The sequence below is a fragment of the Solea solea genome, chromosome 16 (assembly GCF_958295425.1).
Source record: "Solea solea chromosome 16, fSolSol10.1, whole genome shotgun sequence".
NCBI lineage: Eukaryota > Metazoa > Chordata > Actinopteri > Pleuronectiformes > Soleidae > Solea > Solea solea.
This window is the reverse complement of record NC_081149.1, coordinates 22,562,440-22,576,917: the sequence shown is the minus strand read 5'-3', so window position 1 is coordinate 22,576,917 and position 14,478 is coordinate 22,562,440. Positions and strand designations below refer to the sequence as shown.

General features: G+C 40.2%; 1 protein-coding gene across 1 annotated transcript; it reads left to right on the top strand.

The window, feature by feature from the left end:
• Positions 1-939: 939 nt before the first annotated feature.
• Positions 940-13,208, top strand: engl (endoglin, like). Its single transcript, XM_058653979.1, has 18 exons — positions 940-1,007; positions 1,353-1,434; positions 2,302-2,411; positions 2,815-2,987; positions 3,711-3,848; positions 3,928-4,102; positions 4,261-4,432; positions 4,516-4,660; positions 5,288-5,480; positions 5,686-5,849; positions 6,701-6,856; positions 8,595-8,678; positions 8,782-9,021; positions 9,426-9,950; positions 10,067-10,211; positions 10,307-10,408; positions 11,246-11,351; positions 12,688-13,208. The coding sequence occupies exons 3-17, from the start codon at positions 2,345-2,347 to the stop codon at positions 11,347-11,349; spliced, it is 2,583 nt and encodes an 860-aa protein (XP_058509962.1). The 5' UTR covers positions 940-1,007; positions 1,353-1,434; positions 2,302-2,344; the 3' UTR covers positions 11,350-11,351; positions 12,688-13,208.
• Positions 13,209-14,478: the final 1,270 nt, after the last annotated feature.

Genomic DNA, 14,478 nt, shown 5'->3' with positions numbered 1-14,478 from the left:
AGTATTATATCTGCTCATCCCTATTGGTATTGGTATCAGTCTGATACTGGTCAAAATCACTGGACAGACAAAAATGCACAGACTGTAAAAAAACAAACAAAAGTAAATACAAATCAGCAAAAGCCTTTTAGCTGAGTCATGTTTGGGCTGTTCTTTTTTACACAGTTGAAGAATTTATGCCTTTGAAATGTGTTGTTAACAGCTTCATAGTTCATAAATGGTCTAAGGTGACGGTGTATCGGACTAACATCGGTATCAGTAGATACTCGAGTTTGAGATATCGGTATCGTGGTATCGTCCCATCCCTAGTTTAAATAAATGTATTGTCACTTAAAGATGCATGTTCAAACTCACACATACCTGCCCAGGGACTACAGCAGTTTTGCTTAAATCGTCTCTCCTTGATTGAGGCTTGATGTTTTATTGTGCAAAGTCCATTTCTTAATAAATAAAAATTTATATTTTTTTTATAGAAAACTGAGCATTTTGGGTTTTTTATGTGATAAATGATCAGTAATATAGTCATCATAGAGTAGTGTGTGTGCGTCTTCCCAAACCTTTCCCCTGCCAGTCAAACTCCTCAGGTCCTCCCTCCTCCTCCTCCATCCCTCCCACATCGCCTTCTCTCCTCCTTCCTGTTGCCATCTACGTTTGGAGACGTTTGCAGAGTCTTTTATTCGTGCGCTCGCCATCTCTCTCTCCACTCTGTCACACCATCCCACAGTCCCTCCCCTCGCCCCTTCAATCGTCTCATTACATGTCCCCTCCCCTCCCCTCCCCTCCGGACTCGGTCGGTGCGTAAAAATGAATTTCCCAGTGGGAAAACCAACTTCTCTGAAGTCTCCCTCGCAGCAGAGAGGGAAGTGGACTCACTCTGGTTTAACATGTGCACGGTGCGCGTGACCGCACTGTGACCTGTGTGTGCGTGCGTGCGTGCGTGCGCAGGGAATAAGAGGGTTATGAGTTCAGAATGAAGCAGCAGCTGGATCAGCCTGTTCCTCTGTGAGGTGAGTCCAACTCCTCTGCTCATGTTTGCACCACAGAGTATTTGTTTGATGAAGGGAAACCATGTGAAGTTTACTGCGCTCACACTGTGTGATCATAAGTTAGTTTACAAGTTTGGATTAAAGACATTCAAAACTCTGTTAAACTCACTTTTAACTTCACAAACCTGACAAACCCTTAAATAACTTATTAATAATACATTTGAATGTTGTATTTATTTATTTGTTATCTATATATTATACTACATAATGACATGGATGGATTGATATTCTGAAATTAATTTAACATATTTTCACTGTCATCACCAATTTTTAATCTGTGTTTGGTCGACTGTTTTCTTTTTCCAGACTTCCATCTCAACAAGTGCATCAGTGCTTCAAAAGAAATGATGGGTTGTCTTGCATTAGCTTTCAACTAGTTCTCAGTACGGTAAGTAAAGTTTATCGCACCTTTCACGGACATAGAATCGCAGTTTTTCACCTTAAAAATAAGTGTGCATTTTAAAAATGACTTTACATGAAATGACCAGTAATTAGTCAGAATTTTGTCAATGAAATACACCTGTCATAAAAATGAGAAAACATAAATATTGTTGAAATCTTTCAAAAATGCGTTTTAAAACTAAAAATAAAAGTTATTGTTATTTATTTGGCAAATAACAAACTGAATTAACCTTTTTATACCCAAATATGAGCCTCTTCTCTGAGACGTCAGAAATGAATCAAACATAATGTTCATTACCTCACCAAAACTAATGTTTCTGTTCAGTAATGCAAGTAAATAACTATAATCAATGTATTTATAGAGCACATTTAAAAACAAGCGAGGTTGACCAAAGTGCTGTACAGAATGACGGCAAAGAACAAAATGAAAAACACTAAAATCATTAAAAAATGATACAGAGCACAGTAAAAACACATACAAAACTAAACAAACAAACAAAAACAATGTGTTAAACGCCATGGAGTAATAGTAGGTTTTTAAAGATGATTTAAAATGCTCAACAGTCTGAGCGTATTAACCATTACAGAAACATAAAACATGATTTTGATCATTACAATGCAGCTGTAGGTTTAGGTGGTGCTATAATACTCTTGTTAAGCACTGTATATAATATATTCCAGTATATGTCATTAGAAAACTCAAATCTGGCAACCTGTCAAGATTGCTGACCGTTAATTAAAGGTTGCTGATTAATTAGTGAACTGTAAGCGCTCTAATAATGAGCTGAATGTGTAAATGTGTGCTCTGTGCTGAATGATACAGCATAAATGTGTATGTGTTTCTGTTGAACAGGCTGTTGAAAGAGGGTTCATCACATTGAGTCAGGGTTCTAGTGATGTCTTCACTGTCCGCTATGAGAAGGACCCTCTTCTGTCTGCTTCTGCTCTGGAAGAGAACAGCAGGTAAGAACATCACTGACTCACGTCAACAGCCATTTAACCCTCGACTAAGAAAAGCAATGACTGTTTCGGGAAATGGGATTTTGATGCTGCTCCAGCATTAAAATGTCTGAAGTGTCAGAGTGAAAGTGAAAATTGTTGCAAAGATTTTAGTTGGAAACGGTCCAGTGTCCTCCGGCAAGGATTAATGTGCAGCACATTGTGAAACCCACACACCATGAAAGAGTGGGGAAAACAGAAAGGGAATTTATGACAATTAGAGCAGTGTGTGTGTCTGCGTGTCGGAGCCGAGCGTTCACTCATGACTCCTGTTATTTCTCATTTCACACAGAGGGATATTTGCAGTTTCTCTATGAGTCTATGAGTCTCTCTGTGTCTCAGTCGCACGCCTGCTGTTCTTCCTCAGCTCAGAGTGAGGAGGTGTGGTGTTCTGTGGCTGACCCGGTGGGGGCGCAACACCCTGTTCAGGGTCTTCTGGAGACATTTGAGGCAGGACCGGGCTGCGCTGCTAGGGAACGCGGGGACAAGGAGACGCACGTCATCGCAGTGGGGCGAGCGACAAACAATGCAAAAAACAAGGTGCGGAGATCAACCGATCAACCGAGGCCGAGTGAACAGACTCTTGTGAAAGTTCATAAGGAAGCTAAATGGAACTCAGCCAACATTCATTTCATTATTTACACCTGTGATTTTTCTGAGGACAGATATTGTTCTCAAAGCCGCACTGCATCACTTTTAAATGTTTAAATGCAAAGATGTGAATTCTACAGCTCAAAAATCACTGGATCTTCTCCGTCTGACAGGATAAACACTTCTTGTGCCCGCCCGCCCCTGTGCTGCTGATGTATACACGCAAACGCTCCCTCAGTCAAGTCTGATAGTCTTGCAGAGTCCATTTCCAGATGAAGGACACTGCAGACAAATAAAGTGACATTGTTTCTGCTCACAATTATCAAACAGAAGCAGAATAAAAACACAACGAAACAACAACTGCAGCTTTAAGCAAACCTATTTTATTTTTCAACTCCAGAATCACCTCTTTCCAAAAGTGTTACATTTTCACCTGTGTCTATTTGTTAATGTGTTCATTTCTCAGCAGTTTTAGGCAAAAAGGAACTTAAGTGATTTGCACCAAACTTGAAAAAGGATCCACTTTTTACTTGCTTCCTGTTTTAAGGGAGCAGAGGTCCTTTATATAGGCCTGTGCCTTCTTGAACTCTCTCCTGGTACATTTTAATATCTTTTTTAAGCTATATAAACTAAACTAAATCACATTGCACGTGTTTCCTGGTGTGTTTACAGGTGACGGTGTTACTGAAGCCTCTGTCTCTGTGGCCTTCACCTCTCAGAGCTCTCCACCTGCTGCTCAGCTCCAAGCTCCCAGTCAACTGGTGGCTGGAGGCTGAGAGACTGCCCCGCAATTTCCCAGTGCTGGTGCAGGTCAGTCCCAGTTGTTTTCGGTCACATGAAACTCATGTTCCCTGCAGTTCTTCCTCCTGAAGATTGTCTCGTCTTTTAGGTGTCATCTAACTCCAGTGTACAGTCCTTCACGCTGGGTGTGCAGGTGCACACGGTGCCTCTGTTACCGTTCCGTCCGCATGCGCTGCACCGCTGGGCTCTGACACACCACGGCAACCTTTCATCCCTGACACACGCGACACACGGCAACCGAGTCTACATCCGAGTGGGAGAGGGTGAGACACCACGGAACCTCAGTAATAAACCTCAGCACTGTGTGATAGACTGTGTCCAGTGGACGCAGACACTGAGGCACTGACGGTCACGCTTTTTTGATCCGTGAGCTCCCTCCGTGCTCACACCAGACATAACATCTTCCCCTTTCATACCACAGACCCGACATTGCCTGCTGTGTGTCTGCTGCAGTCCATGTTCCTCTCTCACAACTACCTGACCTCTGACCTGCTGCCACAGGAAGTGCAGGGCTGCGCTCACGCTCCGGCAGCTGTCCCCAGCCCCGAAGTCCACGTGATCAAGCTGCATTCAGCGGGCTCGGGTCTCTGTGGGTGAGAACATGCACTCGTGTGTGTGTGTGTGTGTGTATGTCACGGGCTCTGCAGTTTTTAATCTCCTCGTCTCTGTTCTTCAGCTCGATGCAGGTGGAGGTTATTGTCTCTCTTGTGCCCCCAGTGGCCAACTCCAAGCCACAGAGGGTTGTGCTGATTCTCAGCAGTTCAGTGCCAGTCAACTGGGCCGTTGTTGCTCATGGTGTCCAGGGTCATATCACTGTTCATGTAAGGGCCACGTCGTTTTGATGCTATTCCAGACACAAGTTTAGGAGTCTGTATCAGTATCGTCTAATCCTAATCTTCTTTAACTCAATAATAATGAAATAGGAGTGGTACAGGTCCAGATATCCCTTTATCCTTCACCCCATCTTAATCTCATTTCTTTATCTTTATCTTTTTAATGGAAGACAGTTAGCGTCGGACTCACTCACTTCACAGCCAATGTAGTCACGTTCCCTCAGGCTGGAGATACAGATCATTCTCTTTCAACATTCATCAGACTTATTTATGACGGATAAAGCTTCTACATCATTACTTTTTTGGGCAATGTATTGCCATATTTATAATTTTTTTTTTTACTGTATTTTTTATTTTTCTTATTTCATTTAACCAGGAAAAAACACATTGAGATTAAAAATCTCTTTTTCATGTTTGAAAACAAAGTACAACACAGTTATAGACAAACCGTCAGCAGACATACATGCAATAAAAACATAAAATAAGCAAATTTCATGATCACAATCATAAAAAACCCCGGCACAATATTGATATGATATGTCCTGTATGCACAAACGACGTTCCTAATGGATAAATAAACATTCCATTTTCTTTTAATTTCTTGTCTCTCCATAGTCCTCCAACAGTGTGTCGCCTCCTTACCCTCCCGAGTCTTACCTGACCGTTTCCAGCACCCTTCACTCTGACCTGTCGTCCGTGTCTGACCTCGTTGTCTGGGCCGGTGACAAAGGTTACACCAGGGTGACCTCGTACACCGAGGCTGACCTGGCCAACCGCTTTGTGATCCAGCTGGCCGGGGCCGGGACAGGTCAGGACCCCACTGTGTGTCTCTTGTTTCCGTTGCAGTGTGAGGGAACTGACTGTTTAGTGATTTACTTTTACTTTGAGAAAGAGAAGAATGAGAAATGAAAGCTAAACATTACCATCAGTACACGGCGAATGCAGGGGTTTTAAAGTGAAAGTGTGAGTATTTCATGTCACTACGTGTCTGTGTCTGTGTGTCTGTAACACAGACGTGCTCGCAGCGGTGAATGCCCTGGTTGTGAGGCCTCCCTGGGCTGAGGAGCGCAGGCTGAGGCTGAACAGTGGAGGCAGAGCAGGAGGAGGACTAGACACTTTTACAGTGCAGTGTGAGGACGGACGCCTCAGTGTGACCATGGACCAGCAAACCCTGCAGGTCTTCATACCTCACTATTACATCTAATGTTATACTGTATGTAAATAGAAGCCAGCTGTTACAGCTTTGCTTATTTAACCAAAAATATTTTTTTTTTCTAGTTAATTGCTCCTGAATCTGTATTTAAAACTATATAAATCAATACACTAATGATGTCTGTGTTTAAAAGGGTTATATGTACCGTATATAGATGGATAGACATATGTCATCAGGCTTCACTGATAACAATCACACAGCCAGTTTATTCAGAATTTAAATTTTCATTTGCAGACCACAAACTTAACATTTTGTTTAATGTCTGTTGCGATGAATGAACCAGACAGGTTTGAAATTTATAAAAATATAAAACAGAAGGTAGTACAGTTTTGTATGTGTATGGATTGTGGCATGAACAAAGTATAACACCAGTTGTGTGTTTATGTTTGATTATGGATTGCAGTACCCATTATAAACACTGATAGTCACTGCTGTAGTGACTTTTATTTTTTTAACATTTGCGCCCTTTAATTGGAAAGTTCTCCTGTTAATGAAAACACTACAGCAAACAGATTTCTGCAATCCTACAGCACAATATTTTGGATTTTCTTGCCCACAGCTTTACTGTTTAGATTCTTAACATTTTCATCAGCCCTTCTTGGGCTAAAGGAGAATTTGTGTTTTGCCTTGATGTGAAAATGGACTGTTTATCACATTATCTATAAAATCATAGGGTCTGTAGAAGAATGTTTTGCACAGAGTTTTATTTTTACATCTAAAGCACACATGGTTATTAATTAATCAATTCAACACTGCTCCATCAGATATGGAGAAAATGGAATTTGCACAGCGTGACATTAGTTTCTGTGCTTCAGACATTGTCTGTCCCAGTGTCCACCGTGACTCTGCAGGACCCGACGTGCCAGGCTCAGTCCAATGGGAGTCATTTCCTGTTGGTGTTCCCGGTCATTTCCTGTGGGACTGAGGGTGTGCTCATCGCACAGTCCAGAGAAGTGCAGTACAAAAATATGGTGAGTTTGGATATTGGGACTCAAGAAAACTCATGTTCCTTATTTCCATCTCTTTAAAATCCACATATTACTTGGCTGTGTGTAATTTTGGTGATTTGGTAGAAATTGAAGATAAAATATATATATATATATATATATATATATATATATATATATATATATACATATATACATGTACATATATATGTTTATATATATATATATATATATACATATATGTATATATACATATATATATACATATATATGTATATATACATATATATATACATATATATGTATATATATATATATATATATATATATATATATATATATATATACATATATATATATGTAGCCGAGACAGCTCCACAGAGACCACCATTTGTTTACAATAGCCAGCACTGGACAAACTAACTCATTTCGAATGCCATTATAGTAGTTTGTCACTATATAACTATGTGGAATGGTAGATGATGGATGGATGGATGGATGGATGGATGGATGGATGGAATAACACCAACCAAAAGAACATTGGCAGAGAAGAGGTATTGTGAGAAGAAGAAGACAGCAGAAAGGGAGTGAATTGAAGCTTTTAGAGCGCAGAGAATAACACACCTGGTCAGATCTATCAGGCAGTGGTAAAACAATTACACATGGTGCAAAATTGTGCTAAGTGGGAGTTTGCTCAGACCCAGGCCATCGTGACCAGAACAGTGCTCGGTGAAAGCCTAAAAATGGCAGAGAAAAACAGTGTTGTGGAGGCAGGAAGGACGTGGAAGAGTGGTTTCAGAAAGAGAAAAACATGTGAGCAACATTCGCAACAGGTGTACGCGATTAAACACTGAAGAAGAAAGGGGCTTATTTTCACTGTAACAAACTTGTTTGTTTGTTTGTTTTTTATCCCTGATAGTTTTGTTATCAACAGAAATAACAACATATTATGTTTGCTCTGTAAATCAATCAATAACTCCATATATATATAACCAATAGAAAGTTATGACTGTGAAAACACCTGTTTGATTCCGGATGCTAAATGTATGTCTCCTTTGCAACAGTGAGTGACGTCACAATTAAGTGAAATGAAAGTATGGATGTGTTTTTCCATTTTTGTGTAGGATTTAGAAAGCAGTAAAATCCCTGTAAATCACAAACACACAGTGGAACCAAATCATGTTTTCCATAATCCCACACGTTTTCATGATGTCATCAATGTATACAAGCAGATCCTTAAAAAGTCTTAAAAGGTATTGAATTCATAAATCTAAATACAAGGCCTTAATGAGTATTAAATGTCTTAAATCCCTGTTTCAATCATCTTGAAAGTAGGCTTTTATGATGTATTTTTTCTAAGTGAAATTAATCTCAAATTAATTAGCAACAGTTATTTAAAAAGTAAGATCATGCAGATTAGGACAGCAGAAGCAATAAAACAATACAAGTTTTCGGAAGTAGATAGTCTAACTTTTGCACTGGACCAAAAAGTCATGTTTAATGTTGAAAGAAACATTTGGGGAAAGTTGTCCCTAACTCATTTCAGCTTTTTGGTTTTTTGTTTATTGTAAAATTGGTCTTAAATTTCATTTAACAAGTCTTAAATTTAACTTGCTTTAAGCTTTAGGAACCCTGGTATAATTTGATTTAGATACTGTGTGTGTAAGGTGAGAGCCAATCTTTCCTATAAAGCAGGGCTTACAGTATATAGTTACAGTCAGTAAATAATACATTATTTCTTTCCCCTCTCATTTCTACCTAGATCTTATTATGGATGGACAAGCCTCAGACCATTCTAGCTCTCAATGAGACAGAGCGGAAGTCCAAAAGTCCTCTCAGCATACATGTGAGATATTTGTGTTTTGTCCACATACTGTACGCCATGTTTATCATTATCCTTTAATGCTATTCAACATCTAATAGTGTGGGTTTTTTGTTTGTCTTCTCAGTTTAGCTGTTTGGCTGCTGTCTCCATTTCCTCTGAACCCCCTGCAGACACTAGTGACGAGCGTGGACTCTTCCCCTGGACACCGGAGGATCGAGGTCCTGACCCAGGACTGAGACACCTCCCGACACCCAGACACAGATCTGGACCTTTCCTTAATTTAAGGCTTTTTGTCAGCGAGGATTATGACCAGAGGAGGATTGGCCCCTGTGTCATCACTGCAGGCCACCGTGTCTATGTTGAGGTCTTTGCCATTTTGGTTTTTTACGTATAAAATCAAATCTTCAATGATAGTTTGTTATTTGATAGGTTTTATTCAAACCTCTGATATGGATCCTAAAGGGGAAATATGTAAACTATGTAAAAGGGTTTAAAACGGTCCCTGCCATCCAAATTCACAGAAACAAGAAGCTGCACCAGTAAATTATCACATGATGAGGAGACAAGGTGACTATAACAGACTGTAAAATGTTTAAAACAGAGTTTGAATGAAGAGTTTCCTCACCACCTTTATGACTTAATATAATACATTCTTACATATAGCCCCTTTAGTCACATCAAACTATTAGTAGGACCAAGGATATTTGACAAACTCACTTTTAGAACTTCTTCTTCATCAGTGTTTTCTTATCTGTTACCATTTGGCAGATTTCGGCCAAAGGGCCTCTCTCAGATGCCGTGGAGTTGATTTCATGTGTGGTCTCCCCTCTGTCGAACCCAAAGAAATCTCCTTTCTGGACTGTGATACGAGAGGGCTGTTCCTCAGACCCGTCACTGACCCTCAGCACAAAGACACAAGACGATGACGAGGAAAAGGCTAAAGTTGGTCGTAAACTGCAGGAGGAAAAGGAAGGAGACGGAATTTTGCACCGAGAGCGAGATTTCTCATTTAGACAAAAGGCTGAAAGAGAAAGGAGAGAAGCATCTGTAAGGATGGGAAAGAGTAGTACGATTGTGGCGACGGAGGAGGAGGAGGAGGAGGAGATGCAGCCCTTGAGGTTTAGTTTTATCCTGCGGCCGGTTCATAATGACTCCATGCAGTTCCTGCACTGCAGCCTCCACGTGTGTGTGTCTGACTCAACCAGAGGGGAATCCATGAAGGAAACGGCAAAGACGGACTGTCAGGGCAAAATACGAATCCCACCACTTGTATCCAAGTCACCCAAACATCAGGTACACAAACAAACAGAATGTTGAACACTTTTAGAGAAGTTTATTTTGCTCTGTTAATCTCTCTAAGACCATCAGTTCACTAACACGTTCCTTCTCCTGCTGTATTCACATCTCAGTGTGAGATAAGAAACCTGTCCCGTCCCATGGTGGTCACACGCTCTTTAAGTTCACTGGCACCCAAACTGCTGAGGCCCCCTGCTGGCCAAAGGACAAAGAGGCTGAGTGTGGCTCCTCTGGCCTCTTCAGACCCGACACACAGCAGTGAGTACTGTTAATGTGGTCTTTTTTGTGTGTGATGCAGTCAGTCAGGTCATTAATCCGACTGTCTCTCTCCCTCATGAACACCCGGCCTCTAGGCTCTGTGATGCAGATGGGACCAGTGATGGGAATTGTTATTGCAGCCTTCCTGTTGGGTGTCAGCCTGATGGGTGGACTGTGGTGGATTTATAATTATACAGGTAATGAGACCCACTTCCACCATGTGGGGAGTTATGGTGTGAGACGGATCATCTTTATGCATCCGTGCATTTCTGTTTTGACTTTCAGCGACTTCTTCTGTGGCTCACTAAAGCCTTTAATCACAACTCTTTCTTTTGTTCACCTGAAAGCCACCAAAAGTCATACTGAAGTGACCCATCAACTGTGTTCCTCCCACCAATTATAAGAGATAAAGGTTATTCCAGTGTGATCGTGAGGGGCCACATGCTACTCTACATCCACAGACAGATTAAAGAATTATATTATTATATTATAATTATTATAGCACATAGTTTAAATCATATGCCTTTGTTGCATTACTTCTACTTAGTGTTTAAAGTCCATTTTAAATACTTAAAGTTTTTTTAATTCGAATGACAAAACTTAAGACTGTGTTTCAAACCCATGTCTTCTTGATGCAAAGGCATAAGTGCTAACCACTACTAAGTGGAGATTGTTCATTTTAATATATCACATACAATAGATTAGGTATACAGTATATATGGAATCCTCTCCCCTGGAGCTCCAGAGGAGAAGACAACACATTAGTGATTTATCATGGAGCTAATTCATCTGAAATAAAATTAAAAAAATCACAAACGTCGTCATTTAAAAACAATATATAGGATTTTATAAGTTATTTATTACTTCGCCCCACAGAGTGAGAGTGAAGTATTGTTTTTGGTGACTCTGTCTGTCTGTGCTTCCACAGCGACCAACAGAGGCTTGTTAGAATTTGTGATAGACGTGGATTGTTTGGGTGGTTGTAGTTTATGTAGACATCATAACACAATGATAAATGTGTGTGTTTACTGAAGCTGCAAGTACAACCTTACTTGGAAGAGAGGGTCATATAACAGACCAGAGTCATGGAGGCAACAACACCTGCAATCCTCCGTCTGAACAGTCCTCCTCAGTATAGAGGTAAGGTCTCATTTTCTTATTCTTTTGTTCTTGCCAGGAATAACAGGAATAAAAAAATGAATTAATATCACACGTGTACACTCAGACTCGTTAAAAACATCATTTTGTTCTCACAAAAACACATGACATCAGTGTGCATTTGAATACAGGGCGGGGGAGGCAGATCTGATCTTGTGGTCACAGGAGATGCATCTCAATGTCAGGTGTGAACAGTCGCTCTCAACTCTGTCTGCGAGCAGTCGGATCACACAAGATGGATGTTAATACCAGGACAGGGCCTAAGAAACCCAGTCACATCCTTGCTTTTGCTGAGCTTGTGCCTGCTGATCCCGGCTGTACTGTATATAATACACCGACTATGTATAAGTACTTCATACAACCCCACTTTTATAAAATATTGAATTATCTCTTTAAATACTAGTCACAAAGCCTTTTTTTAAATACTTATTTCTGCTGCTATCCTCTCCTTAATGTTAATTCCTTTTGTTTTGTATATGATCAGTTAAAAACACTCACCTTTAACTTAACAGACGACTTTTGAATTATTTTATTCAAGCTGCAGTGAAACCTTGTCTTAATTAACCCTTTACCGGGCAAAGAACTATATTTGGTAACTCTGTCTTCTCCTGCATCTATGGTAATATCTCAGAAAACTAATTATGGTAAGGTGATGACATCAAATGAAGCAGAGATTGGGGAACACTGTTCTAAAATAATGTCCCTTTTTACTTTACTTGTGTTTTTCTTGTATATTCTCATTTATACTATTTTCAGGGGGAAGGAACCAGGTCTTAAGAGTAAAAGTTAAAAGTCCAGCAATCCAATCATCCACATTTTTAATTCTTTTAAGTATTTCAATGAGTGCACTGTAAGAGGTGTCTTAATGACACATGATTTAATGCACTAAATGTATTCCTCATTTCTTGGCATCAGCATTTATTTTTATGTTTTGTTCCAATTCCGCCAGTGACTAAGTGACAAAAATAAAATAATATAGAAAAATACAAAAATAATATAATATAGGATTAAAAAAAGGGAATATAATTAATTATTAAGGACATTGATAACAGAATCAGACAGCATTATTATTATTATTATTATTATTATTATTAATAAGTTTGACACATTTCTTTAAAGAGTAAATGAAACAGCATGATCCAGCTGGGCTGCACACACTGAACCTAATGATAAAGTTGTATATTAAAATAAAATGTGGCGGCGAGAGGCACTTCCAGAAAATATATCAGCACTAGACAAGCACCTGCAGATGTGAACTCTGATATGCCATGATAGACTGGTGGGTCTCAACAGTTCTGTTCTTTTTTATCTCACTCAGGATTTCCTTCTGCAAATCTGAGAAAGAAGTGGAACAGAGGTTCCAACAGCTTGCGTGTGAGTGCGCACAGCTGCCTGTGTGTGTGCAGATCCGTGTTTGTTCAGTTCTCCTCATGAGCGGCATTCATCGTCACGCAAGAGAACTGCAAGACGAAGCTAGAGCATGTGAATAAAGTCGCACTTAGTCATTGCTGCAGTGTGACAAGTCAAGTGTTTGAGTCAAAGTGAAAACGTCCGTCTGTTTGATGCTGGAAGTCTTTTTACGTCAAGTCATTTCAAACGTGGCAGCGGGGTCGGCACATGAAGTTTGTCTGCACTGACTCAGACAGAAACCACGTCTTTGCCAACTTTAGAGACTGAACACGGGGTCAAGTGTGAGTCAAGAGGTTATTGTGTGCCCCTGTTTTCCATCCATTTGTGTTGTTTCCATCCAACGTTGTGTGTGGTTACTGTGAATGAGCTACATGTGATCTACATGTGAACTGTTTTGTGTTCATGTCTCAAATAAATGTGTAAAATTGAGCTATGAAACCACTTGGTCTTTTGTTACATGATGTGAGTAAAAGTTAACACATATTAAAATGTATTCAGTTATTTCTTCAAAGCTGTAATAGTTTGTGTTTTCCTCTCTAGGGCAGCAAACTGGGAACACACCACAAACATATTCTCACAATATCTCACAGTCATTTCACTTTCAACGTTCACCCAAAAATGGCACGGTGTGTAGAAAAACCACAGACTGCCTGCTGCAGTGTGCAGTGCGTCCATCTCATACCCAGGCGTCGAGGGTGGAGAGGAAAGGAGTTAACCTACATACACACTGAATGATTTCTGATCATTCTCTGCCTTTTTTAAACAGGTGTAAAGGACAGATAGAGCAGTTGATGTTGATGATCAACACCTTACACCATTAGCTGTTATAGTACTGATTTTATTTGTTTGCAAATACATTTTCTTGTGAGCGGAGGCAGAATTAATGACTCCTGTTGTGCATCTACTGCATGTGTAGAAGGTTTCCTGATTTCCTGATCATTTCATTACTACATTACTGTGAGTGGGCTGATGTGAACCAAAACATGAAAAGCTGCATACATTTAAATGCACAGTGTGTCATTTCTGCTGCTCAGGGTCTCTCAGTTAAAACAGTAACAAGGGGCTTTAATTTGGATGGTGTCAGTGTAGAATTATGGGAATTGTAATCTCGTTTTGGTTGCCCCTGTGTGTTGAGGTTATCTAAGTAGTTAAAATACAACACATTGGCTTTGGATTGGATATTTTATTTCCTTCTCCTTCTCCTGTCCATTTCCTTTAAAAGAATTAAAGAGGGTTGAAAACATTCTTCCTCGCTGGTGCCCCTGGCTATTGGCATTAGAGGACATCCATACAGTAATTAGGTATTAGGTCAGGCAGCAGCACTGAGACCCGGGTGCCTCTGTATGCGGACGACCTCCTTGTCTGTTTGGCTGACCCGTCAATTCCCGTCCTACTAGAATATATAAACTCCTTCAGGAACATCTCTGCTATATCATGAACTGGAGAACGAGTGAGTTCATGCTCTTAACATGACAGTCATTAGTGACCGATTCACTGATGACTTCATGACAAAACTGCCTTTTAGAGGGGGGTGTTTCACCTATTTAGGGCTTAAACTGACAAAAAGCCCTATAGGCATCTCTTCAAATTTAACTTAAACTTGAGTCTTGGAGAATACTGCCCCTATCTAGGATCGGTCGGGTAAATGTAATAAAAATGGTGAGCCTACCCACGTTGCTATACATTTTCCAGGACTTGC

Bases quoted from the DNA above. Each gene is read 5' to 3' on its own strand.
- engl (XM_058653979.1), top strand. From the start codon at position 2,345: ATGTCTTCACTGTCCGCTATGAGAAGGACCCTCTTCTGTCTGCTTCTG. The intron at 2,988-3,710 runs GTGCGGAGATCA...GTGTGTTTACAG, and splicing joins CAAACAATGCAAAAAACAAG to GTGACGGTGTTACTGAAGCC. The intron at 9,951-10,066 runs GTACACAAACAA...TTCACATCTCAG, and splicing joins CCAAGTCACCCAAACATCAG to TGTGAGATAAGAAACCTGTC.